Here is a 27,658-nt window from a genome sequence, read left to right as displayed (position 1 = left end):
CAGCACTTCTATACCTGGGACCTCATTGTCAGGGTTGCCCATACCTCATGGGATGAGCAGAAGTAGACCCAGGGAAAGAGGTGATTGGTCTGTGAACAGAAGACTACAAATTAATGACAAAATCATAACTGAATCTCCTCTCCACAGTTTCTGTTGATTGTTGTTCCCTGACAGTGTGACCATGTGTGTTTATTGGCCAGAGCAGCTCTTAGAAGCAATTCCTGTGTTAAGGAAGTGGTTAGACTAGTTGTCCAGCTAACGGACATCCAGCAAAATAGGTTGCACGTGTCACTATGTTCTATTCCCCTGCCTATTGGAGGCATTACTAATCAATCCCAGAACTGTTCATGAGAGGCATTCCTAATCGATCCCAGAGCTGTATTCCTGCAACTGGTTCATATATTAAAGGTCAGGAGCATCCCCAGTTTGCGTGCCAGATGAGATCTAGACCTCATCCCCAACATTGGTTGCTTCACGTATTTGGCTTCTGCCAGAACCAAAAGTGCTGGGATTAATCTCTCTCTTGGTGTCTCTCACCAGCCGCAGCTAGTGGTTTAACACCCAACCACAGCATGATCCCCGAGAAGGAGCGGCAGAACATCGCCGAGCGGCTGCTGCGGGTCATGTGTGCCGACCTGGGGGCGCTGAGCGTGGTGAGCGGGAAGGAGTTCCTGAAGCTGGCACAGACCCTGGTGGACAGCGGCGCCCGCTACGGGGCCTTCTCGGTCACCGAGATCCTGGGCAACTTCAACACGCTGGCGCTGAAGCACCTGCCGCGCATGTACAACCAGGTGAAGGTCAAGGTGACGTGTGCCCTGGGCAGCAACGCCTGCCTGGGCATCGGTGTCACATGTCACTCGCAGAGTGTCGGCCCTGATTCCTGCTACATCCTCACAGCCTACCAAGCCGAGGGCAACCACATCAAGAGCTACGTGCTGGGCGTGAAGGGGGCGGACATCCGGGACAGCGGCGACCTGGTGCACCACTGGGTGCAGAACGTGCTGTCGGAGTTTGTGATGTCGGAGATCAGGACGGTGTACGTGACCGACTGCCGGGTGAGCGCGTCCGCCTTCTCCAAGGCCGGCATGTGCCTGCGCTGCTCGGCATGTGCCTTGAACTCAGTGGTGCAGACGGTGCTGAGCAAGCGGACGCTGCAGGCCCGGAGCATGCACGAGGTCATTGAGCTGCTCAACGTGTGCGAGGACTTGGCCGGCTCCACGGGCCTCGCCAAGGAGACCTTCGGGTCGCTGGAGGAGACCGCCCCGCCGCCCTGCTGGAACTCGGTCACGGACTCGCTGCTGCTGGTGCACGAGCGCTACGAGCAGATCTGCGAGTTCTACAGCCGGGCCAAGAAGATGAACCTCATCCAGAGCCTCAACAAGCACTTGCTCAGCAACCTGGCAGCCATCCTGATGCCGGTGAAGCAGGCGGTCATCGAGCTGAGCAACGAGAGCCAGCCCACCCTGCAGCTGGTGCTGCCCACCTACGTCAGGTTGGAGAAGCTCTTCACGGCCAAGGCCAACGACGCGGGCACCGTCAGCAAGCTCTGCCACCTCTTCCTGGAGGCACTCAAGGAGAACTTCAAGGTGCACCCGGCACACAAGGTGGCGATGATCCTGGACCCGCAGCAGAAGCTGCGGCCTGTCCCGCCGTACCAGCATGAGGAGATCATTGGCAAGGTCTGCGAGCTCATCAATGAGGTGAAGGAGTCCTGGGCCGAGGAGGTGGACTTTGAGCCCGCTGCCAAGAAGCCCCGCTCTGCCCCCGGCGAGAACCCGGCAGCCCAGGAGGACGACCGACTCGGGAAGAGTGAAGTCTATGACTACCTGCAGGAACCGCTCTTCCAGGCCACCCCGGATCTCTTCCAGTACTGGTCGTGCGTCACCCAAAAGCACACAAAACTCGCCAAGCTAGCCTTCTGGCTCCTCGCGGTTCCGGCCGTGGGGGCCAGGAGCGGGTGTGTAAATATGTGCGAACAAGCACTTCTCATCAAAAGGAGGCGGCTGCTGAGTCCGGAAGACATGAACAAACTCATGTTTCTGAAATCCAACATGCTTTAAGGCTTGACTTGGGGAAACAAAACAAAACAAAAAGGAAAAGAGAAAGGAAAATATTAGAAGAAGGAAGAAAAAAACACAACACTGTTACAAACAAAGAAAAGGAGTTTTAAGTTCTAAACACTGTGGACCTCATTATAAATGCCCCCTGGAAACTTAAGTGCTTTTTTCAGTGTGTGTGTGCATGGGTGTACATGCCTGCACAGGCAAGCACGTACATGGACACACGTGCCGTAGATGCGGGCAGTCGTGGGGCTCTGTGCTCACCTCTGTGGCCGCAGAAGCCTTGTGCACGTGCGCACACACGCACACACACACATACAACCCTGGTGCATGTGCCGTGCCTGCTTGTGAGCACGTGTGCATTAATCTGGGTGTGTCAGGAAAGCTGAGTGTTTGGGAAAGAGGGAAGACACTTCTCTTCCTTCTCTCGGTGAGGGGGCTGTAAGACCCTGTTTTCAGGTGTGCAGATTGGTAGAAGGCTGATGTAAAGTGTTCAGGCAGCTGAGATCTGAAGTGACTTGACGTTCTCTGCCCTTCTCCCCACGGTCCGCCCTTGCCCTCCATCCCCCTGCCCTGGGGCCACCCCACCCCATTGCTCCCTACCCCTCCCCAGCTGCTCTGCCATGGCGTCTCCAGCCCACATCAGATGGACAGTTTCTGCACTGGACTTTCTTTCTTGTTCACCTTCAGGGCATTGAGCTGTTGCCTTCGTGACACCACTTGGGTGTTACTGGGCAGCCACCTTAGAAACACACCTATCTATCTCCCCAAATCAGGAAAGGAGACTTTAATAGAAAACTGACTTCTTGCTTTTTAATATAAGATAGAAAAAAAGAAGACTTTTTTTTTCAGAAAGCATAGATTCCATCTCCACTCCTTAATGATTTTTTTCTAACATTTTTAGCAATTTTGACTTTGTTTTTTTTTTTGTTTGGTTTTTAAATTTGATTTAGACTCTCCTAGGAGGCACTGAATGTCTATAACTTATGTTTTGGAGGGTTTTCTTTTTTGCCCCTTTTGTTCCTCAAGTCACACTGTAAACTAGCTCATCTCAGTGGGATATGCTAAGGTTTTTATTAAGCCTTCCCCCAAACAGTCTGGAGTGCTTGCGTATTTGATCGGCCAAGACCCAGACGTTGGCTGTGCTGTTTTGGAGACCAGGGGTGAGAAAGGAGTCCCAGGTTTCATAGGTAAGGTGTTTGGTGGAAGCCATAGGGAGAAGCACGTGGCAAGGAATTCTCCCGAATGTAAGAGGAAGACCCACCCTCCTGGTTTGCTGTGTGCAGTCCTGCATATGTTTGACTTCTATACCCAGAGTGCATTACACTACTCACCCACATCACTGACCCTGCCAGCTCAGCAAGGACTCCTGAGTTGACCCATAGTCACATCCACCACACCTCACACCTCAGCTCATAACCCCCTTCCCAGGACCCCAGGGGTTCAGGTGATACCATTGCCCACAGCCCTCAGGGGTCCCCATGTGAGCCACAGACCTCCTTCCCAGAACAATGGTTGAGACGGTGCCTTGGGGGCCAAATGGTTGATGTCCCTGGGGTGGAGTGACAGTAGGCCATGTTTGTCTCCATGCTGTGAAAGATGTCTTTAGGCAGTTCTCTCCTGCTGCCCCATCCATGAGCAATTTAGGTTCTGTGCCCGCTGCCCAGATGCCAAGCAAGTGGCACCCCATTTCCTGGCAAGGGGTGATTCCAACCGGATCAGCGCTCACCCCTCTCACCTCCAGTGAATCAAGTGCTGGTGATCCCTGCATCCCCCCAGTGACCAGAGCTGTGGGGTAGAGATGGTGATGCTAAGAGCTTTCGCCTGAGGACACCCACCACTGTGGGAGGTGATTTACAAAGACACATTCTGCCATCCTGGAGGGTTGGCTAACTTGGTTCCATCCCTTCCCAGTAATAAAGCATTACTCAACTGCAAGATACCTCGACTACAAAAAGCACTGTACAACAGCCCTCTCCCCGTGGGTCCATGGCAGGAGGGAGAGTCACATTGATTGAAAACTCAAGAAGGCTTAGCATTCTGGGTCCGGAACACTGGCCTTGGAGGCCAACCTGCACGCAGCCTCATGAGAAATAACCCAGCTCTCCCCTCCAGAATCTTGGACATATAGAAAGAGAAATGGGTCATAGTGGGCCATTTCCACATTTGCTCCAGCAAGCTGTGGTCTCAGGAACCACCATATGTTTCCTCTCCTAGAGAAGTCCTAGATACTTCCAAGCTTTCTTGCCGGGGTCATGCCACCAGAAGAGCCTCCGTCTACCCTGGAATGAGAAAGGGGAGCAGTCTGGATAACATCCTAATGTTACTTACTGGAGAATTTGGGAGCATCCACAGACTTTGTTCAGTTCCTTGGGGGGCATTCTGGAAAGTGGTTGCAAAGGTTGCTGATGACTGATTGACAGATATCTACAGCCAAAGTTTCCTCCAGCCTTGCTTTGCTGCCAGGGGGAGGTGTCGACGACCTGGCTCCTTTAAGCTCCCACACGAGGATTGGAGCTGCCTGCTTTGACTGATCAATGGAAGCAGATCCCTGGGGCCTGTCCTCCCTCTACTTGGAGCAGAGCTCTGCTGGTGTCACCTATCATTGGGCTAATTAGATAGAAAAGAATTGGGCATTCCACTTTCTTGCAAAGCTGTCAGAGAACAAGCCCAGTTGAGCATTTAGGGCACTCAACGTTCTCTACCCTCCAGAAAAAAAGTCAGAGTAAGTTTTTCTAAATTCTAGGTACTTTCTCATACATTTTCACCTTGTATTCCCCTCCTCTTTCCCACCCCAGTCCTCTCTTTAGGACTTGGCTTGTCTCTGCAGGTTTGCTTTGAATGCCACTAAGTACTCAGCCATCTTCTGGGACTGCTTTGTTCAGAAAGACAGCAGGTGGTCATTTCACTCTTCCAACCTCTGGTTCCCCAGAAACTGGATTTCAAAGGAAAGGCTGTACCAAGGGGCCCCCTCAGCCTGCGTTCTCAGGCCGTTTCTATTAGTGCAAATTCTTCTACAACGCATAGCTTGATAAAACCAAAATGTCTCCCAAGTGCAGCCACTAGCCCCGTTATTTCCAGCAATATCGACCTTATCCAAATTCTAGATCAGCCAAAGGATTGAAAGAGGCTTTTCCAATTCACCCCCAGACACTCGACTTGTCCTTGACTTCCAGAAGGATTTTGAAATCTGTCTCCCAGTTCTGTGATGACTACAGGCCCTTGGGCCCCGGGGCCATTTCTATCATTCTGTGTTGCCCACTAACTTGGATGCAGCTCGCCTCAAGCCCTGCAACTCCCAGGACAGAGATGACCTTTGTTTTGACATTCATGGACAGAGGGGAAGTGAAAAAAACACACCTCCCCTCTGCAGTTTGTTTGGTCCCCCTCATGTAAAGTTACTTGGCTTCACCAAAAAGCTCTAGGCCCAGGACTGTGCAGTCTGTGTTGGGGCAGGTGGTCCTTCAGGTTTGCAGAAGCCTACGGGTTCTCGCAGCTCAGTCAAGAACAGCTATGCTGTCCAGGCCACGAATGGATGCCCTTGTCCCAAAACAGTTGTCCTTTTCCCTATGCCCAGGTCCCCCGGCAGGCTGCCGGCTAGCATTTAGAAATTAGGAAACAAAATGGAGGAGCCCGAGCAAAGCGTGATTTCCACATTCCACCAGGTTCACCGTGCAAAACCACCTCCTGCGTCAGGGAGAAAGCTTTGCCACCATCCTGCTTGGCAGTTCCATGATTGGCACGTTGGGATTGGGTAGGAAAAGGATACAAGTGTGTCCTGGTGAGTAAAGAGGAGAGAAGTCCAGTGACATGAATGAGAAGTTAAGGGTTTCCAGGACTCTAAGAAGGAAGGCTTTTTTGACATCAGATTTCTAGCTGGGCGAGAGAGTCTACTCCTTCAGTTTGAGCCTTTACCTCTTGCACTTTGAAGAAGCACCAGAGAAAAACTCTACAAGGCATGTTTTCCACTGTGAAGCTAAACCTCCTCTGCCTTTAGGAGGCACCTATTCTTGAGCAAGCCCACCTGCTTGCCCCTGGATTTTGGTCTAGGCTCCTTGGAAAGTGAGCACGCATCTGGAGAGACGTTAGGGATACCACATGCACTCTCAAGCCACAGATTCACAAAGGTTTGAAATGAAGCTCGGGCATGGATAGGGTAGCAGGGTCGCATGAGACAGCCTGAAAGGGGCAGTCCCCAAATCTTGTCATCGTGATGGATGTGCTCACAGAGCCGGGAAGAGGAGGTACGTGGGGCACAGCAGGCAGCCTCCTCCTGTTGGACTGTGCCATGTCCATGGCTTTGTTCCTGCTTTGGGGACGGTGGTGACGCTTCCATCTCTGGGATATATCTGAGGCAGGGCGCCTGGAAAGGCTGGTGGTTTGGCCTGAACCAAGAAATGAAGGCTCAGCCTGTCCTCAAAATGGTAGAAGGAGAACTCACGACGCAGCCCCACCGGGGCCCCTGTATCCAGCCGAGCCGGTAGGAGAACTGGGAAGGGACCTGCACGCTCTTCACTGTGGCTCATGCTTGCTAGGCCAGTTATGGTGAACCAATGATAATGGTGTTTTCCCTCTTACGTTTCCCCCTTTCAGGGTTTTTGAATTTTGTTGTTTATGGGTTTTCCTCTCTCATTTTGGTTTGAGGATTGTGGTCAGTAGAACCCTGGCTCCCAAGGAAAGGACCCTGTGATATCTATGAGAAGAGGCACCTGCTCCCACTTTAAAGGCAGGTCGAGACAGCTCCGTAGCTGTTGGGTATGTCCATGCCACCCCCAGCACCACAGGTGTCACTTTAAAGATTCAGCTCGTGTACGGAAGAGGAACTGCTAGGTTTGTGGGTAGCGCTAGCATCACACCCTGTGGGGTCCTGCTACCCAAGCGGGTACGGCCCAAGGGCCAAGTGTCGCACTGGGCACCTTGACTCTTCGAACCAAAGTTCCTTAAAGGGGCACAGCCCAGCCTTGTTCGCAACCTCAGGCGCTCCCTGAAATCCAGGTTGGCAGAGACGATGGGGCCGAGACCAGCCAGGAGGAGGGGCTCCGCCCGCACCCAGTGCCAGCTGCTCTCTGCCGGGGATCCTTCCTGCCCCCACCCGGGGAAGGTGGGCTCCCGCGCCGCCAGCTCATGGACTGACGTGGGGCTGGGACTCGCCACAGCCAGGGCCACGAGCCGGTGGCACTGCAGGGCTGGGGGTGGCCTGGGGAGGGGGCTTTCAGACCCGCTGGTCAGCACGCCCAGGGAGACAGCGATCCCGAGTATCAGGAAATCATTTTGTACTATCGCCCCAGAGCAGAGATATTTTTCAAAAAACGTAACTTATTTTTAGTTGTTTTCTGATCCTTTTTTCTTTTCCCCATAACTTCATGCTGGTGATTCGTTCACATCAGGTAAATCATAAGAAAGCCTTGGTGCCCCCTCTCTCTCCCACCCCCACTCAGTGACCGCGTGCGTGCACCCCACATCCTTTCTCAGTAGCTAAGATGTTCTAGGCAATACCATGGACACACCTGTGTCTTTGAGTGCAAGAAACTCAAGTCATCTTAAAAAAAAATACAAAAAAAAAAATTTACAAAAAAACAAACACAAAAAAATATCTTTTTTAGGCCAGAGTTTTCTACAGGTATTAATGAATATTTTTCTTAATCCTTATAAGTTTTATGTGTTTAATATTTCTTAATACCGGTAGCATTAATTTATACTTTTGTAGCAACACAATATTTTTATAAACAGCCAGTGCTTGGCTAAAGTCTTCACGAGGGGTTTATGCAGGGTCATTCTGGGGACCCTGTGTACCATGTACTGTATTTAAAAAAAAGTTACCTAGTGTCACACTTGCTGTATTACTTAACAAAAGACGTTTGCAGTCTCCTGTATCGTTGGTGTGAATCCAACAGCTCTCCAAGGAGTCAGATTGCATGGGGGTTGAGTTGACAGTTCTTGTTGTGATGATAAACCCCCGAGACCAAACTTGAGGGTTTACTTAGGGTTTTCTGTTTGTCCTTTGGGCTTTTGTTTCACTTTGTTTGGGGACCGTTTCTCCACTTACAGCCAAATCAGTTTTGTGATGTTGAAAACTTTAACTGATGTCAAATGGAGGAAAGGGACAGAAAAAAGAAAAAAAAAGATTTTTAAAAAGTAATAAAAATGGAAACTGAGCTGTTTAAATGTTGCTGTTTTTACCTGTCTGTTCTTGTCCAAAAGTGGGACATTCCCAGGGAGAAGAGGAAGGTTCTACTTGGTTCCTTAAATCGCCAAAAGCCCCAGCCCCACCCCATCCCCGATTCTTGCAACGTTATTTCCCAGTTGGTTGATGCCAAGGCAAAAAGACATCCTTAACAGTTAGAGAGGATCGGTTGCTTAAATGATTCCATGTCAGTGTTGTATTTATGGTTTTACAATAAAATGACCTTTAGGAAGATGGCAGTGTGTGATGGTATTTCTTGGGGCTGGGGCTGGGCCACGCCGGTTGTTTGGGGTTACCACACCTACAGGGGCATTGAGGAGTGGAGAGGGGCCAGAAGTGGCACCTGTGGGTGCAGAGATGCCTGCATTCCGGGGGTGGGCGGGCAGGGTGGGGGGTACTGGTTGTGTTAGGTTGTGGTTGTCACTTCGTGGGCAGCTGGGAGAGGCTTGCTTGTCAACCATCTCTGGCACCAGGCCCAGCTCTGCCAACATTTGGTGAATGAGGGAGGGGCACGGAGCCAAGGGAAGACGTGGCCCCTCAGGTCTCACGTATGGAGCGTTTCTCGAAGAAGGAATGGATTTATTTAGCCCATCTAATGCATGCATCCAAGTTTGCCTGGCCCAGCTGTCATTTGTCAAAGCCTCTTTCCCCAGCTTGGCCCTACACATGCTTATGCTGTGCTGTCTTCTCTTTTCTGAGGAAGAGTGTCCATGGCTTCTGCTAAATTCCTGGTGGCATCTGTGACACTGAAAATGCTCATCCTGGGTGCCCTTGGGGCTGGGCTCTGGGAGACCCCTGCGGCCTGGTGCCTTTCCCAGGCCATGGCTGCAGACATGAGCCTGTCCATGTTCGTCGTAAAGGCAAGCGGGACAGGGTCTCTGCCCAAAGACAAGTTGTTCCCGAAGCAGAGGGGAAGGTGACAACTCAAACTATGGCCTTCTGCTGCCAGGACAACTCTGTCCAAGGGCAAAATGGCTATCATGCCATCAAGGTAAGTGGGGAACAGACACCCTAGACACTTGCTTTATCCCTCAACCCAGGTATGGGGGCTACTGCGGTCCTCTGAAAAAGTTCTATCACACTGTAGATAAAACAGCATGCAAAGGCTGTTAAAACTGGGCTAGCATCCCCAAATCCATGAGCCCTGCCCTCAAAACCATCCTTGTATGGAAGTTTTATGCTGTGAACTGTCCTGCGTAGGCACTGCTGGAAGGGGGTGAGCTTTGGGAGAGGGGATCCTGTGCAGCGAGTCCGTAGCTGAATGAATCCTCTGCATACTTCTCAACGTCACCATCATACAAGGCAAGAGCTAGGCCAGGGGAAGGGCCGGCCTCTGGCTTTTAAAATTATCTGTATATATATATTTCTTTCTTAAGCAGCCACATCTATATTTTAACGGAAAAGAAATGTGGATGGCCAGTATCTTTAGGAGAAAATCTGAGGTGAGACTATTGAAGAGCCAAGCAGGAAAAAGACTAAAGGTGATGGTGGCGTTATACAGAGAAGGTAGGGTTAACAAGTGGGTATGATTGCTAAATTATTATATTGATATTTCGTTTAGTCTCCAGTATCTTAGAGCATCTGAAAGTAAAACCCCAAACTTGTGGAATTGTAACCCGTACCAAACTCTGAGATCTGTTCTACAACTAATTGTTGCACTGTGCTTTGAAATTTATTCCTTTTTTGTATATGTTATTTTTATAAAAAAAAGTTGATTGTGATGATAAAAAAAAAGGAATAAAATGTACTTTGACTTCAAGGTAGACAAAAAAAAAAGAACCAAGCGAATCTTCAGTGAAAGGACAGCCTTGAGCAAGCCTCATGGAGACAAATGCCTGGGGCCCCGGGGGACCTGTGAAGGGGTTGTCTCGACTCCTCTCTGGCTGGTTGTTGGAGAAACCCAGATTTTTATGCGGAAACTCAGTTTTTCAATTGTGGATTCAGAACTATAAAACAGCGAGGGCTGTTTACGTGTAGTTTGCACCCTCTGGTTTAAGCACTTGTCCTTTAGGTCACTTCAAAATATCCCTCCTGCCATAAGGGCCTGGCCCTGTGTGAGGGCACGTGTGGCGGGCATCCGGGCATGGGTGTAGTACCCGACGACATCTGCTGGTTCCAGGCTGGGGAAACCATCAGTCACGTCCCCTGCTCTTATCCCCGCCCACTTCTTCCCGGAGGGTCCTGCCCGCGACCTAAGACTGGCCCTGCCCCTCTGGACAGCCCTCGCTGTTGGAATGTGAAGTCCCAAGCTCTGGACTTTGGGGAAACTAAGGAAGCTCTTTACGTGGTCTCACTGGAGCTGCAAAGAGCGTCCTCCACCCAAATCCTCGCCCTGCCTTCTTCCTTCCTTACAGGCCTCTGAAGCAAATAGGCTAAAGGCAGGAGAGGGGCATCCGAGGCTGCATCAGCTGCCAGCCCTCAGCCACCCAGCCACCCCCGGGGGAAGGGAGGTGAACCAGCCCTGCCTGGGTTTCTGCTCCGGGGTCAGCTTTCCATTTCACAACACACAGCTGAGGCTTTGATTCCTCTGGGGGGACAGCAACCGCCAGGACTCTGGGCACGGGAAGCTAGCAAGAGATCGTTCTCCATCGGGTATGTAAAAATCCGCTGTGTCTAAACTGGAGACTCCTGAAGTTGTGTTCTTGCCCCAGATTGGTGGGGAGAAGCCAGGGCACTGGCTAGGCTTGCTCGGGTCCAGGGCGCAGCTGCTTGTCCTGGGCACAGTGAGAATGTCAGTGGCATGCTTCTGCTGGGGGAAAGTGCTAGAACCAGGATCCCAGGAGATGGGAACTCAAGTGCTACCTGGAGAAACAGCCCGTGGCTTTTCAGGTCCTGAGGCTGGATCTCGGGTATGTGGCCATAGCCAAAGTGAGATGTTGGAGGGGGTTCAGTGTGGCAGGACAGGGAGATTACTTCAGGCCCTTGGGGTCTGTCTGTCTGGAACCCCTGGGCACACTCAGGCACAATTATTTCTCCTGACCCTGGCTCACTAATGATTCTGTCCAGCCTCCCCCAGAAACAAGTACCTGGAGTATTTTTCTGCTTTCTTTTCCAGCTTTATTAAAACAGAAGAAAATCCCATTTTTCTTTATTGTGGCGTAAATAGAACTGTGATTTATGTTTCATAATTTGCATAGCCAATTTCATGTAGTTCCATTACATTTCCAACATGTATGCTCTCCACTTCTGGGAAAAGCTGGGGGTTCCTCACGCCCCTCCCCAGCGCTGCCTTCCCCCGCGGATGAGCAGTCAGGACACGGAGGCTCAGGGGGTTGTGATGCGGTTTCCTTTTATTTCAGCCTTGGGGTGCTGGGGTGGGACACCGCTACCTGGGGTCCCCCGGCCTGCGGACCGCGTCAGTTGGAGAAGCGCAGCAGCTCCTCGTCCCCTGTGGACACAGAGAGCCTCAGAAAGGGCATGCGGGGTGAGCCCCAAGGCTCCATGGCTCCAGGATTTGGGGACGTGGATGCCTCCGGAGGAGGGGAGGCTGTTGGGATCCAGCAGAGACCTGGGCCTGGGACCAGAAACGTCTGCTTGCTGAATGGTTAGCCATCTTCAAAGTGCACTCCACAAAACCACCTGATTGCTGCCTCCGATTTATTTGCGGTGCCATTTTTTCCAATGGGAAAATCAAGGCATATAAATCTTAAATGGCTGCTGTTCCCTCGAGTGCTGTTACCATTCTCATTATATCACGATGGCCATAATCAATTACAGATGCCATTAGCTGAGCACTAACTATGTGGTAGGCACTGTGAGTCTGAAGGCAGGTACTCAGTCCCATTTTCCAAGGGAAAACCAAGGCTCAGGTTACCACGTGCCCAGCCCCGCCGTGCTCCTCGGCCCACCCTGCATACCCTCTGTTTGTGCCTGCCCAGTGCCTCTCCAGGTGTCTCATCAGAGCTGGGATGAGACCCCAGGCCTGGCCCCACTTCATGGAGGGGAAATAGGCCCAGACAGTGAACAAGCTGGTCACCAAGCACAGAGTCCAGAACTCAGCTCTTCCCAGCTCCACGCCCTACCAGGGCACTCCCACCTGGACCCCAACACCCCCTGGTCCAGCCTGCCACCCACAGGGCCTCCTACCATCTCCAGGAACGCCACAGTACTCCTTGCACTCCTTCTCTGAGTAGAACTTGTTGCCGTTGCCTTGACAGCCCCCGTAGGTGAAGAGGATGCACTTTCCCTGGACAGCATCAAATGCCCAGAGCTGGATGTTGGCTCGGCAGGGACCATTGACTATGGGGAGACTGCAGGCCGCTGTTGGGAGGGAGGGAAACACCACGCACTGGTCATCTTTGAGACTACTGACTGGACACGTGGGAGATGGCCTGAGCCTGAGGACCTCGGTCATCTAGAACACCCTGTCTGTCCCTCTTTTATAGACTGGGAAACAGGCCCATAGAGAAGAAGTGACTTGTCAACTGTCACCTTTAACCAGATGTGGAAGTCCTAGGATTTCCTAGGAAAACTTGCCCTGGATTCCAACATTAGGATGCCCTCGCAGAAGCCAATCCTTTAGGTTGGCAGGAGGTTTGCTGGGAAGGACAGGCCTGCAAGGGTGCAGAGAACACAGAGGCAGGGAGCCCACGCTCACCCACAGTTCGGCAGGTCTGCAGACACTCCTTCTCTGAGGCGAAATTGTTGCCGTTGCCCAGGCAGCCGCCATATTGGAAGGTCTCACAAGCCATGGACGTACCATTGTAGAAATACCTTTTGATCATCCCCAGACAGGGGCCTTCCATGTGCGCCAGCTGGCAGGAATCTGTAGAAAGGCAGAACTGCGGCACATACCGAGTGCTAACTGTACCGGTCATCAGGCTGGGCACTTAACATGCATTATCTCATTTAGTTTTCACCTCTATGCTAAGAGGAAGGATTATCAACTCATTTTATAGATAAGGAAAGTGACTCTCAGAGAGGTGAAGGGAATTGCCTGGGGTCACTCAGAGCCAAGATTCAAAACTATGCCTGTTAGACTCCAAAACCCATGCCTATTCTACTCCATGACATGGGTAAGTTACTAGCACTCCACACGCACTCTCTCCTGTGTTGGTCTTGTTTGTCCAAAGACTCTCTAATAATAGTGGTTGATACACTCACCAGCCCCCATGCCAACCAGCCTGACCTCTTCGCTGTGGTGCCACCTCATGCCTTTGGGCTCCCCATTCCCTATCTTTAGAAGGCCTGCTCCCATAAACTCTACCTGCACATCTGGACACGGCATGAATTCCCCTTCACTCATGAAGTCTTCTTTGACCCCTTCACCTCTCCTCTGAGCACCCTGTATCTGACCTTCCCTTTTGGGAATTTTGTTCTTGGCTGCCTCCCCCACTAGACCAGAAGTTCCAAAAGGGCATGGATAGTTTGTCTGCATGACCCTAGTGCCCAGCACTGGGCCTGGGGCAGAGTAGGAGCAAATGTTTGCTGAGCAAGTTGGGAAGGGAGCTGGTCATGAGCACTCTTCTCTGCACAAAGTATCCTTACCTCCTTCCCCACTTGATCCTGCAAGAAGAGCCCTGATGGTCAGCCCTCCAGGCTATTACCCCATTGGATAGACAAGGAAACCAAGGCTAGGAGGCTACACTGTGATAGTAGCTGGGCAAGGACTCACTTCTCATCATGGAGATGAGAGTTCTAAGCTCAGGGAGGATGCCTTTGGCTCCTCTTTCTCTGTTATAGCCCAGCGACAGTGCAGAATAGAGATTCGTGACTTGATCTAGACCCAGTCGTTGGCCTCTGAGCAGAGAGATAAGAAAGAAACATTATAGTAGTGAGAACAGCTAGAGTAGCCAACCACGAACCTTTCGCCTCTAGAGTATGGCAGAAAGGGGTGAAAGGGATGTCATCATTACCTTCTTTCTTGTTGAACTCAGCGACTAGTTGCCCAGTTCCCGATCCTTCATCTTCCTGGGGTAGCACAGCCCTCCGGGCTCTCTGGGAAAAGAAAGAGAAGGAGCTGTTGCAGGGACTTGCCCAGACCCCTGGAATTCCATGCTTTGGAAAGCAAGGTATAGACAGAAGCATGGCTAATAGATTGATTACTGGGCTGTTTCCCTAAGAGCATTAGCCTGAATTCCAGGATGAGAATTAGGAACAGGATAGATTTCTGGTTCTGATAACCAGAACCACAAGATATAACAATACTCCCAACTGAAATACCCAAAGGAATATAATAATGGAGAAGAACCCAACCCAAAATCGGAAATCAGGGAAAGGCAGCATTCCCATTCTAGAAACTTGAAAGCCTTTCTGCACAACAGAGTACTGCTGCAATGAGTTTGCAAGAGGGGCTGGCCAGACAGAGCATCATGAGGAGCTTGCAAAGGAAACCCATCTAGAGAAGACGGGCCCCTGAAACTGCCCCGAACATGCTGAGCTGTGGTAGTGAAGACTGCAAAGTAGGCAAGAATGAGTCTGGGAAAACTCAAGGAAGCATAAAAGCTATTTGTTTAATTTCAGAAATTGGTGTAATTAAGGCACCTAATGACATCAAAATTTATAGTTAATTTTTTAAATTCTTCTTTTCCAAAGAGCCAAACTTTATCTGGAAATTGAGAAGGTTTTTCTTGTATTTGCACAAATAATTTGAGTTTCTTTATATTTTTGCATTTTGGCCTAAATGCAAAATGACCTCATGTCAACTGTGACTATATTTGGTTAGATAATTGTATTTTGCTGTTACATCTTCCTGCATTCATGAAAACAGTTTTTGCTAAGTTTTCAAATTTACACAGTTAGCCTTTGAATGCTAGGAATTCCTTATTGAGATTTATTTTTTATTTCTTTTCTATTATACTATTTTGGATGCAAAAATAAGGAGTCTGTGTATAAAGTCCACTGAGGCAGCCCCCATCCAGTCTCATCTTTGGGGATGGAGTGCTGGGTACAGCAGTGGTACTGCCAGACTGTTAATGAGGGCATTTAAAGACAGGACAAACAGTGCAACTGCCCACCATCAGGCAGGGTTTCTTCTTGCAAGCTACATCTGAAACCTGAAAATGAAGAATTATAGTAAGTTTTTCCCTTTTCCTTTAAAAGTTGCAACTGAAAGCTGTAATCACAGACTCCCAAACTCTGCCAGGACCCATCGCAAGCTGGTGGCATACAGGCCTTCCTTGGTGAGAGGGAGGAACAGAGAAAAATCATGGGATAAATGAAATAATGCACCTGCTAAAACAAATCTTATTGAGGTGGGAAAATAGGACCACTAACCACAGAGTGACACTAAGAGACAGAAGGAAGCTTAATCCATCAATGAAATTCAAGACGACTTTGCATCGATCAAACAGGAACCAACAATTGTGGAAATGAGTAGTATGAGAAAAGGAGAAAATACCTGGACATGGAAATGATGTTGTTGAAGTTAACCACACAGTGGAGAAAGTAAACCGTCCTTTAGATACAGCAGGAAATAAATTCAAACATTAAAATGTCCAGAAGGAGAGGCAGTCAATATAGAAGTAATAGAAGAAGACTTTTCTGAGATAAAGACTCTAATCATCCAATTGTGAGGGTTCATAGGGCAAATTTAACGGAGAGCCCCCATCTAGGCATTTCCTGGGGACAAAGGATAAAGAAGCTGGTGGTTCTTAGATTAAATGATAACGTTTAATGACAGAAGTCCCAGAGCAACAGCTGGGGGTTGTAAGGGAAAATTTTGTAGCCCAGGGAGTCTTCATTCATGCAAGCCATTGACCATATGATACAACCAAAGAAAGATATTCTCAGATAAGGATCCAGAAGCTTGGTCCCCCTTCCCCCATGATTCTTTCCTGAAAAAAAAAAATTACTTGTGGAAATATTTCCACAAGTTGAAAAGGGACTCTAAATACAAGGAAATGGAAGGTGTGATAGCAAAGAAATAATGGTAAACTATAAAGCCAATAAATACAGAGTGAAATAATGAATAATTGCTAAAAATTTTTGTGACAATGTAAATATTGAAAATAATTCTCAAAGGACAAGTGGAAATATTTCAGAATAAATTTAACAAAAGTACAGAATGCATACTCTGAAAACTACTAGGCATTGTTGAAAGAAATTAAAGAAAATCTAAATACATGGAAAAACACTTCACGTTCATGTATCGGAAGACTGAGTATTGTCAAGATGGCAGTACTCCCCAAATTCATCTACAGATTCAACACAGTCAAAATCCCAGCTGGCTTCTTTGCACACATTAACAAAGTGACCCTAAAATTCACACAGAATTGCAAGGGACTCGGAATAGCAAAAACTGTATTGAAAAGGAGAGCAAAGTGAAGGACACCCACTTCCTGACTTCAAAACTTTCTAGAATGCAAAAGTAATCAATAGAGTATGCAACTGGCATATGGGGAGATTTATGGAATAGAACTGAGAGTCCAGAAATAAACCACACTTTTATGGCCAAACTGATTCTCAACAAGGATGCCAAGACAATTCAATGGAGAAAGAACAGTCTTTCCATCAAAGGTTCTAGGACAAGTGGATAGCCATATTCAAAAGAACGAAGTCGGATTCTTACCTCACATCATATACAAAAAATAACTCAAAATGGATCAAAGCCCTAAATGTAAGAACAAACACTATAAAACTCTTAGAAGAAAACACAGGGTTAAATCTTCATGACTTTCGATTTGGCAAAGGATTCTTAGCGAAAACACCAGACATGAGCAACACAAGAAAATATAGGTAAACTGGACTTCATCAAAATTAAAAACATTTGCACTTCAAAAGAGAACATCAAGAAAGTAAAAAGACAACCCACCGAATGGGAGAAAATATCTGCAAATTGTATATCTGATGAGAGACTTGTGTCTACAATATATTAAAAACTTTTACAATTAATGATAAAAAGACAAATAAGCCCGTTTTTAAAATGGGCAAATGATTTGCATTAGACATTTCTCCAAAAAAGATAAACAAATGGCCAAAAAGCATATGAAAAGATACTAGAATCATTAGTTATGAGGGGAAAGCAAATCAAAACCATAATGAAATACTATTTCACACCCTCTAGGATGGATATAGTCAGCTAATATCAGTGTTGGGGAGGATGTGGCGAAATTGGAACCCTCAAATATTGCTGATGGGATTGTAAAATGATGCATCTGCTTTGGAATAAAAAATAACATATAAACATTCACACCAAAGTTTGCAGATGAGCGATTATAGCTGCATTACTTATTACAGGTAAAAGGCAGAAACAACCCAAGTGTCCACCAATGGATGAATGTATAAACAAAGTGTGTTTTATACATACAGTGAAATATTCTTGGCCATAAAAAAGGATTGAAGTATTGATACATGCTACGACATTGGTGAGCCTTGAAAACATCTAAGTGAAAGAATCTAATCAAGACATACCACATATTATATGATTTCACTTATTTAAATGTTCAGAATAGGCAAATCTATAAAGACAGCAAGTAGATTAATGGCTGCTTAGGGATAAGGGAAATGAAGGAAAATGGGGTAGTATCAAAATGTTAAAGAGTTTCTTATTGAAGTGATGAAAATGTTCTAAAATTAACTGTGGTAATGGGTGCACATATCTGTCAATATACTAAAAATTACTGTATGCTTTTAAAAAGTGAATGGTATGTAAATTTTATCTCAATAAAACTTATTTTTTTTAAAAAAGAAGAGGTGGAAAATGTAAACATTGGTCTCAGATCATATCCACAGAAACAGACTACGGGAAATCTGGGAGGAAGAAATGAAAGTGTACTATATTTCTTTCTTTTGCAAGAGGGAGTCATTAGTTGTTTCATTCTGTTCATTCTTGACACTGAGAAAGAATTATAACTTCCACTGGCATCTAGATTAAAATGACAGATAAAAACTTCCCTCAAAACTGGTAATCAAAGAAAGGAACAAGCGATTCTAGAGCTGAACAGAATGGTTCAGCAAGGTTTAGCTCTTAATTGTACCCTACACACACACACACACACACACACACACACCCCAATACTGAGAAATAAAATTTATGATAATTCATTCTACAAATCCAAGATCTGGAGAGAAGAAAACTGAGAGGCATCCCATCTTTATCCTTTTCTGGCAGAGTAGTAGTGAAAATGGCTTCTGGGGAGGGAAAACAGAGTCAAGGCTGACTCCCTCTCACGGAAGTGAAGACTCTGGGATATGTATAGTATAATGCTTGGGGATGTGTCACCGTGGGACAGATGTGCATCCCCTCCAGAGAAAGCACAGCAAGGGTATTCCAGCCAAGACAGCTCACCTTAGGAAAGCTCTCCTGCCCTTTCTCCTCCCACCATTCTCTTGGATTTCAGAAAAGCGGCCCACAAATAAGCCAGACCTTACACTAAAGTTGAGTGGGAGGTGACTAGGCTCGAATTTAGTGGGAAGGAGGCCAGGGAGTAAAAGACACCCCTACCCACCATATCAGAACAAGCAGAAAGTTCTGGGTAATGCTGACTAAACAGGAACAAGATTAAAAGAAATGGTACAGCAACTAATCAAACCTACCACAGGAATGAATAAATAATAGTCTGAACAAGACAAAGAGCAACCGTGGTGGCCCCTGTCATGAGCTGCCCAGCTTCAGAGATGGACTTCCGTCCCAGCTGCTGGGGTGCTGCTCATCGACAAACCCCAGTTCTCAGCACCTTTCAAGACGGTCTTAGCTAAAGAGACCCCACCCAAGGTCATGCTCTCTTCCCGGGCAAGGTCACATTTAATGACTGAGCAACGCAGGGGTGAGGGATATTAAGGTTCGGCCTTTTTGTTCCATCTTGGGACAGCTCTGAAGGGACATCAGCATCAGAGTGCCCTGTAGCATGGGCTGAGGCGTTGTGACTACATGCACCTCTCCCTCTGCCCAGTCCTGTCTTCCCTGCCCAGTCCTGCCTTCTTCCTTTCCCTTCCACAGGTACTGGTTGCAGGGAGCCCAATCTGTGACACCAACGGAGTAGGAAACATAATTCAAGGGATGGAAGGAAATTCCTCTGTGACTTCAAGCTATATAACTACTTAATAAGAAAAGGCATTCATTAAAACAAGACTTAAAAATGAAAGGATAAAACAACAGAATGAGATGAAAAGAAAGAATCCAGACCTGAGTAAACAATCGAGAAGCAAAACAACATAAATTAAGAGGCAATAAATGTGTTAGAAATAGTCAGGAACACAAGAGATGCTGCTAAAAACTGACTGACTGTCATAGTAAAAGGCTGGAGATAATCCCAGCGAATGAAGATGACAAAGACAAAGGAACGAGAGCGATTTGAGAGACACTAATAGATGTAGAAGACAGCGATGCTCCTGGATGTGAGAACAGGTTTTCCTGAGGTAGCAAAGCCCGACAGAAGGAATGGAAAGTGAATTCAGTGATACCATGCAAGAGATCTTTCCCCTAAAATAAAGAAGAAATTTAATCTGTAGATGGAAATACTGTGTTCCAGGAAAAATTGATGTAGATTTTGCAACACCAACACATATCCTTCTTAAGATATTGGCTTCAAGGATAAAGTTTTACCAGGCGTCTGGGCCGAAAAAACATTGCTTAAAAGGAGAAGAAGTGTCACGCCGGTTTCAGGCTTTCTCACCCCAACAACTGGCCCTTGAGACTATGGCGCAGCATGCATGGAGTTCCGAGGGGCAGAAAACATGGCCCAAGAATATTACATACAAACAACATGTCATTCAAGTATGAAGGGAATGGCAGACATTCTCCAACATGAAAAAATTCATGGAGTAAACATCCACAAGCCCTATTCATAAGCATCACCTGGCAAAGAAATGGGAATAATTATGAAATTAATACAAATAAATAGCTCAGGAATGGACAGGATAGGGTTCTAGTCACAAAAGGCAAATACAGAATTCATTAATACAGAACTACTACATTACACAACTGTGGGAACTACAGCCACCAAGCAGAGTGGGAACCTCTTTTTTTTTAAATTTCTATTAAATTTAAAAGTAATATTTTTCAAACTTTAAAATATCTACCATATCATTTCATTTAATGGCAGTATGCCTGAATCCCTCCACTCATTTATCCATCCCTCCTTCTCTCTGTCCTATCTGCATTGGGGCATGTCAAAATTTCTGGAATAAGGTGGAATGTTGATAGTTTTGGGGGTGGTGAGATTTTTTTTTAATGTCTTTAAATTTTACTATATTGCTTTAATTCTCTACACTGAGTGTATAGTTATTTTACAAAATGAATGATAAGTTTTCTTAAATATAGAAACAGAGATATAAAAAGATGCTAACAATGTTAATTCTATGTGTGAATACGGACAGCTGCTGTCTTATGCTTGTGTTTTGTGTAGTTTTTCAATTTTCAAGAAATGTTTTTAAAGAAATATGGGATATATGTTATTTATGTATGTATATATGCTTATGTATGTACACACTTATACATCTGTCTATACATGTATATGTATGCGTGTGACATAAAGTTATCTACCAGTAGAATAAAATAGGATCTATAACTTCCAAATAGCCAGGTAAAAAGTAGTGACGGCAACTTATCAGTATGGCAAACAGTAGGAAAATTAAAGGGAAGAGTAGAAACAGCCCCTCACAATCAGAAGGTGGCCTGGGGGGGAACTGATTTGAGGGGCTTCTTGCTCTTAAATTTTCTATTTTTTAGGGAAATCTATTGACTTCATTTCCATTTATTGAGTACTTTATGTCTGTTAGGCTAGGCGTTTTACTAGAAACTTTTCTAACATCTCATTAAATTCTAGCTCAACCTTGGAAGAGACGTGTAATTGCTCCATTTCACAGATGAGGAAAGTGAGGTCCAGATGGGGCAGCAGCGTGCTTAAGTGGGAGAGCCAAAACTGAGCCCAGGTGGGTCTGACATCAAAGTCCTTGGCCATCCCTGCCTTCTCTCTGCCCTTCTCTCTGACCCTGCCCATGCCACAGGACGGGAGCCGCTCAAGGGCACCAGAAGCCACGTGTGCAGAGCACCTAGCGGGGCTGATGCATGGAGTGGGAGGAGGAGGTACTCACCGGGGGTGGATTGGGCTCTGGCTCCTGTTCCCCGGGGACGCACTCACCTAAGTCACAGGACAGGAGAGAGGGGTGAATAAGGCTTGGGGGACTCGCGGAGAGAAGACTGTTTGTTTTCTAGTGCTAGCAACCACATGCCAGGTGGGCGTCACGCCTGGAAATATGTTGTACATTGGCCCACTTCATGAATGGCTCCACCCACATGGCTTGCTCAGGGTCACCCGCCGGAAAACAGACAGGCTGGTGGCTGCACCATCAGGCCCATCTGCCTGCTCCCTACCACCCCCACCCCATCATTTTGTCCACCTCATCATGGGTCAGCAGACCAGCTGACATTCACTGAGCACTTAATAAGCACCACCCATGGTCCTGCTGTACTTTACTGCTTTATCATACTGACTCCTCACAGCAATGTACAAGGTAGGCATTATTATCCCCATTTTATGATGAGGAAAATGAGGCTCCAAGAGGTTGACTAGCTAGAAGCCACCCAGTGAAGCAGAGCCCAGATGCTCTGATTCCAGGCATATGCCCCTAATACCAACTCTAATACCTAATACCAAGACATGGTAATTAACACTGAATTGGTTCTAGTCCCAGCTCTGCCCATGATCCCAGTTTGTTTTAAGAAGGGAAGGGTGAGTGTGGTCCCCACTTATCTCAGAGGCTTACAGTAAAGATCCAAGGGCTGGGAAGATGTTCTCTGGAGGCCAGTGAAGGATGAGGAGGGGTGAGAAATGTGAGGGGGAGAGTGCCATTTACCTCTGTTGACCATGGTGAAGATGGAGTCGTTGGGGATGCCCACGCCCAGGGCAAACTCTCTGAACTCCTCCAGGAGGCTCTCCCGCAGCTCCGGCTGCCGCCCTGCATGTGGGAAGCAGAGGACATGCTAGGACCAGCAGGTGCCTGGGCTGGCAGGGCCAGAGGAGAATATTTTGCCCAGTAGCTTCCATTTAGGGGGAGTTTCAAAATTATTGACCCAGGTCGATCTCTCTGATATACATAGGGAAAGATAGACTCTATGAGAGGAACAAATTTCCTCCCCAGGTTCTTTCCATTGGTTCTTTTAAGGGCCTTGAGGTTCTGGAATTCTCTGGGTCTGGAATTTTAGAAACTGAAAGAAAAGGACTGTATGTCAAATGTGAGGATGAGCTCTACCTCCTCCAGGGAGAGTAAATGCTTCCACCATTCACTTAATTGCAGTCTTGTCAGAAAAAAAAAAGCAATACTTTCTGCTCTTCCATCCTCCACTGTCCAGAAATCAAAGGTCTCCTCCCACCCCAACCCCCAGCGAACACATCCAATTATAGGCCTTTACCATACAGCTTGGCGGTAATGGAGGGTCCATGGCGGCTGGATTTCTTGGTCAGAAAAATGGCGTATTCGTCATAGTTGGTGTGCACAACATAGGACTCCATGGTCACATTCCATTCTGCACGGGAAATGCAGGCACACCAAAGGGACACGTGGTTAGGAGGCTCCTCTAGCCTGATCTTTCGCCTATGTCGCCCACACCCATCTATCCATCCATCTATCCATTTATTCATTTATTTGTTCATCCCTCTTCAGTCTCTCTCCATCCACCTATATCCTCTATATATTCCTAATTCTTTCCCCATCATTCCATCTGTCATGGTCAGGTTCATGTGTCAACTTGGCCAAGTGGTGGTACCTGTTTGTCTGGTTGGGCAAGTGCTGTCCTGTCTGCTGCAATGAGGACATTTCATAGAATTAAATCATGATCATGTCAGCTGCATCCACCGCTGATTCCATTTGTAATCAGCCAAAAAGGAGTGTCTTCTGCAATGAGTGATGCTTAATCTGATCACTGGAAGCCTTTTAAGGAGTATTCAGAAGAGACAGGCTCTCTTCCTGCTTCGGTTGGTGAGCCTCTCCTGTGGAGTTTGTCCAGACCCTCCATCAGAGTCATCGGCTTCACAGCCTGCCCTGAGGATTCTGGACTCTGCATTCCCACGGTTACGTGAGACAACTTTTATTAATTTTATATTTGTGAGTGTTCCCTGTTGATTTTGTTTCTCCAGAGAACCCTAACTAATATACCATCCATTCTTCATCTCCATACCTCAGTTCATAAATTCACCCATTTTCCTTCTTTCTTTCCTTCCTCCAACCTTCCTTCATTCATCCACCCAATTTATCTATTAGATGATTGACTGATTGGCCCACTTATGTGCCATCCATTCATGTATTCATTTATCAGTAATTTGACACTCTTGTTCCTTTATTAATCCATCCATCCATCTAACCAAACATTCATATATTTATCCCTAACACAATTATTCAGCACATGAAGCATATTCAATAAGTATTTGTTGAATGAATGAATTGAAGCCCAGCTCCCTCAATCACTTAGCGCCATGCATACTGCGCATGGTGGATGCTTAGTAAATTTTTATCAGCTGGTTGCATGTGCTGAACAAGATGTGAAGACTGATGAAATGTTGATGTTATGCTCAGCATTCAGCTCTGCTCATGGGACCATCATCCTATTCTGGGATTGAGAGAGAGAGAAAGAGAGAGAGAGAAGGAAACGGGGAGGAAGAGGAATTTGGATAGAAGCTGAATGACATCTCAGAGAAATGGGAAGGGAAGTTACAGGAGCAGAGAGATCTGAGGCAAAGGGGAGGAGACCTGAGGACAGCAATGTATTTTTTAGCAAAGGAGAATTATGAATATCTCCTTGAATCCCACTTACTGGATTTGTGATAGCGGAACTTCCCATCGGTGCTTGTTTTCTCGTAAGTCCCAGAATTCTCCACACATTTCCCATGCCTGGAAATGAGCAGAGCAAAAGGAAGGTGATTCCAGCAGAGACCATGGTCCTGACATCCCACCACCTTCAGGGCCCTTAGCATTTCCAACTATCTCATTTAATCCTCCCACCAGCCTTGGGAGATGGGCAGGGAGTGTCATTCCATCTTACAGATGCAGGAACAGAGGAAAAAGGGACTAATCCATGCCATTCTTTGCAAAGCCAGAATTCACAACCAGCTTCCTCTGCCAAATCTGTGCAACATACTGATGCACCTGAGAGACAGAGTGATGAGTTAATGCATTAATTCATCTGTGTCTCTCTTGCCTCAGTTTTCTTGTCTGTAAAATGCAGCTAATGATGGTTTCTACTTTCCCTGGTTGCTGCGAGAATTAAATGAAATAATGTAAGTAAGGAGTTGAGAGGAGGCACGAGATGCATATTACCTATAATTGTGACAGTGAGTATTATTCATCCAGTTATCACTTAGTGACTTATGTACCAGACCAAACCCTGGGCTGCGTGCTGGACAAGCAGAGGTCTGCAAGACAGACCTCTCCCTTCACAGCCTCGAGGTGAAGGCAGTGCGATAGGTGCCATGGGGGGAGTGGTTGGGGGACAGAAGTATGAGGTGCTGTTTGAGTGCAAAGGTGGGCCTGTAACCTGAACCTGGGGGGTGGTCAGGGAGGGCTTCTTGGAGGCAATGGCATGGTACCCAGGGAGGTGAGGTGAGGGGCATCCCCAGCAGAAGGAACTGCAGATGCAGAGGCCTGGAGTGCAAGAAAGTAGAGGGTTCCAGGAACTCTAAAAGAAGGTTCCTTTGGGTAGGTCCTAGATCGTACGGGAGAGAGTGGGGCAGGGGAGTGGTGATCGCTAGGACAAGCCTGGAAGGCTACATCAAAGGGTTGAACGGTATTTCTAAGGGCAATGGGAAGCCATGGAAGGGTCTTAAGCAGATCGGAATTTTCCAAAGGTTTTTCTAGTTGCTGGGTGAAGGATGGATTGGATGGAAGGTTCGAGAATTGAGGTGGGAAGAACAGTAAAGAGGCTGTTGTAAAGCAGGCAAGAGAGGGAGGTGGGTTGGCCCAGGGTGGCGGAAGTGGAGAGGGAAGAAGTGGACAGACTGGAGAGATTTGGGAGGAGGGTGGACAAAGCTTGATGATGGTTGCATGGACAGTGGCAGCAAGGCAGAGGAGTTTAGCATCTCCCCAGCTGAGGCCCCTGGAACCACAGCTGGCCCACAGTGGGGGAGCAGGTTGGAAAGCGGGCACTGTGACAAGGCACTGCTGTGGAGGTGGAGGTGGGTCAGTTATAGAGGGCTGTACTGGGTGGAGATCTGTAGAGGAGTGTGGCACATGGACGTCTGTGCTGCAAACAGGAACCTGTAACCTTCCAGGACAAAGAGTTGACTGATGCCAGGGCGGGAATGGGGGGTCCCTGTTTCCTCTCACCCCCATCCCAACTCCACCGCTTACCGCCAGCGAGTACTGGTTGTGCTGATATCTGTCCTCGTGGCGCCCTCTTCCAAGACCAGTGTGCTTACGGTCAGCCTGCCCTTCAGCTTCTTCAGCCAGGGGCAGGTGGAGCCCATGGCCACGTTGAACCATTTCCCATAGATCTAGGGCACAGTCACAAGCCCTGATTCACTCAGACCTCAGAGAAGAGGTGGGCTGAGGTCTGCTTCTCTCTTTCTCCCCAGCCACTGATGGTTTTCAGTGATGGGGTCTTAGGCTGAATTGGGGGCCAGGCACCTCCGAGGGAGGACAGAACCCTGTCAGTGGAATTTCATGCACCTTGGCAAGCTTAGGAAGGAGACATGCTAGTGAGGCCCACCCCACCAGGCCTTCCTCTGCTGGATGTGGGAATCCAAGTCCTCATGTTCTGAAGTCATTGACATCTGCTCCCCAAGAGCAAGAATCCTGACTTGAATTCTTCCACTAATTGGGAACTCACCACCTTACACAGCAGCGCAGAGCTCCGTGTTGGAAAGCATCCCTTTCCTAGAGCTGAATTGGACTGGGCCGTGCAGGCCAAGCAGCCAACTCCTCCTCCTGACAGTACTTCAGAGAGGCGAGAGAGCTTCCATATTGGTGCCAAGTCGGCCAAAGAGCCACACCCCCCTCACCCTCCCTGCTTCTCTGCCCACCACCTTTCTTTGCCTCTAAAACCAAGCCATGGGGGCTGCAGGGACAGCAGCAGCCAGGCCACAGCCTTCTCTGGGGTGTGTTCTAATGAAACACAGATTCCTTCTGGAGCCCAGAGAGGACACTGGACTCAGAATGTTAGAGTCTCACAGAAGGGCAGAAGCTTAGTGTTGAAGCTTCAAAGAATCCCGGATGATTTGAGCAGAAAGGGCCCTCAGGGACGGACCCCAGTGGCTGCAGACAGGGAGACCGAGACCCTGCAACAGGCAGGAGGACACCCCCTCCCTCCCACCCCCTCTGCCCCTGTGAGGCCCGCGTCAGTTACCCGGGAGACGTTGAAGTTCTCCTGAACCTGGATGTCGTCAGGGGACATGAGCACAGGGCTGGCGCTCACTGCCAGGCAGGTGGCCAGCAGCAGAAGCAGGGCCCTGAGGCTCCACATGGCTCAGGGCTTCTCTGCACCTCAGGTCTCACTCACAGGCTCCGTCTGGGGACAGAGGTGCCACCAGCCTGGGGCAGCTGCAAACTAAGGCTGGGGAAGGAGCCCGCGGCTTGTCAGCGGCCCTGGTGTTTGCCCTGCTCAGCCAGGACCAATCAGGGCCCCAAGGCCAGGGCTGATCAATCCCCTGGGGGCACCTGGCCAGGGTCGCTGGCCCTGAGGGCTAAGGGTGGCTGTTTGTGAAGAGGCATCAGCCAAACACAAGCAGGGCCCTGGTGCCACCGGGCTGACATCCAGCTCCCAGAAAAGCTTCCCCAGAGATTGCCCACCTGTCATAGGGGAGCAGGCAGAGATGCGGGAGATGGCAGCAGCTGGCCTTTCTGCTGCGTCATTCCACTGGGACCACACGCCTCTCCAAGCCAGCAGGACATGTGCCCATTTCTCACATGAGAAAACTGAGGTCCAGGGAGAGGAAGTGACTTACCAGGGACTCACAGGGGAATTCCATGACAAAGCCAAGACTAGAAACCAAACATCCTGTCCCCAGAGCCCTTGCAGATAATAGTAGAAGCGATAATGCAGCTGCTTCCACTCACCTGCCGTCGGCTGGCTCTGGGCCAGGCACGCGACACACGCCACGGAACTGAATTCCAACTTCACCACACCCCAGTGAAGTCGGTGCTCCTTCCCCAGCATAGACAGGGATTTGGGTCTCCACAGGTGAAGTGACTTGCCCTGAGTGCCCTAGCTGGGAAGCACGGCTGCTGGCAGAGGCAGCATTCAGCTGTGGTTGAGAACTTGGGCCCAGGAGCCAGACTGCCTGTTGTGCCACTTCCCAGCTGTGTGCCTCGGTTTCCTCCTCTGTAAAATGGGGATAATTATAGTTTTAGTTCATAACACAATTGTGAGCATTAAACGACTTCAGGCGTGTAAAGCACGAAGCACTAAGACAGTACCTGGCACATAATCAAAGCTGTATGTGTTCATTAACTAAGAAAAAAACTAAAATGAGAGTGTTAAAATGCCCAGATCTGTTTGCTTCCAAAGTCCAGACTCTCACTGACGACACCACAGGACCTCTCC

General features: G+C 48.2%; 2 protein-coding genes across 14 annotated transcripts in view; one reads left to right on the top strand and one right to left on the bottom strand.

Annotated features, from left to right (window-relative positions):
- The window catches only part of ZNF618 (zinc finger protein 618), a 181,182-nt gene extending 172,706 nt beyond the window's left edge, over positions 1–8,476 (top strand). For all 13 annotated transcript variants that reach the window (XM_077142603.1, XM_077142595.1, XM_077142558.1 and 10 more), the window contains one exon: positions 541–8,476. In XM_077142603.1, coding sequence (XP_076998718.1) covers positions 541–2,060 — 1,520 coding nt within the window. In that variant the 3' untranslated portion in view covers positions 2,061–8,476. The remainder of the gene's footprint in view (positions 1–540) is intronic.
- Positions 8,477–11,276: 2,800 nt separating this feature from the next.
- AMBP (alpha-1-microglobulin/bikunin precursor) lies at positions 11,277–26,711 on the bottom strand. The gene is made up of 10 exons (XM_077142494.1): positions 26,462–26,711; positions 25,468–25,610; positions 23,936–24,012; positions 22,538–22,651; positions 21,982–22,083; positions 21,220–21,266; positions 14,100–14,181; positions 12,842–13,009; positions 12,331–12,504; positions 11,277–11,632 (listed from the first exon to the last, which is right to left on the bottom strand). Exons 1-10 carry the CDS (start codon positions 26,576–26,578, stop codon positions 11,601–11,603), a joined length of 1,056 nt encoding a protein of 351 aa, XP_076998609.1. The 5' UTR covers positions 26,579–26,711; the 3' UTR covers positions 11,277–11,600.
- Positions 26,712–27,658: the final 947 nt, after the last annotated feature.

The sequence above is a fragment of the Tamandua tetradactyla genome, chromosome 2, assembly GCF_023851605.1.
Source record: "Tamandua tetradactyla isolate mTamTet1 chromosome 2, mTamTet1.pri, whole genome shotgun sequence".
NCBI lineage: Eukaryota > Metazoa > Chordata > Mammalia > Pilosa > Myrmecophagidae > Tamandua > Tamandua tetradactyla.
The sequence above is the reverse complement of the archived record's forward strand: the minus strand, read 5'-3'. Positions and strand labels throughout refer to the sequence as shown.

Excerpts from the sequence above, each read along its gene's own strand:
- AMBP (XM_077142494.1), bottom strand. The coding sequence starts at position 26,578 with ATGTGGAGCCTCAGGGCCCTGCTTCTGCTGCTGGCCACCTGCCTGGCA. Across the intron at positions 25,611-26,461 it reads AGAACTTCAACGTCTCCCGG|ATCTATGGGAAATGGTTCAA; the intron begins GTAACTGACGCG and ends ACTGTGCCCTAG. Across the intron at positions 22,652-23,935 it reads GTTCCGCTATCACAAATCCA|AATGGAATGTGACCATGGAG; the intron begins GTAAGTGGGATT and ends TTTCCCGTGCAG.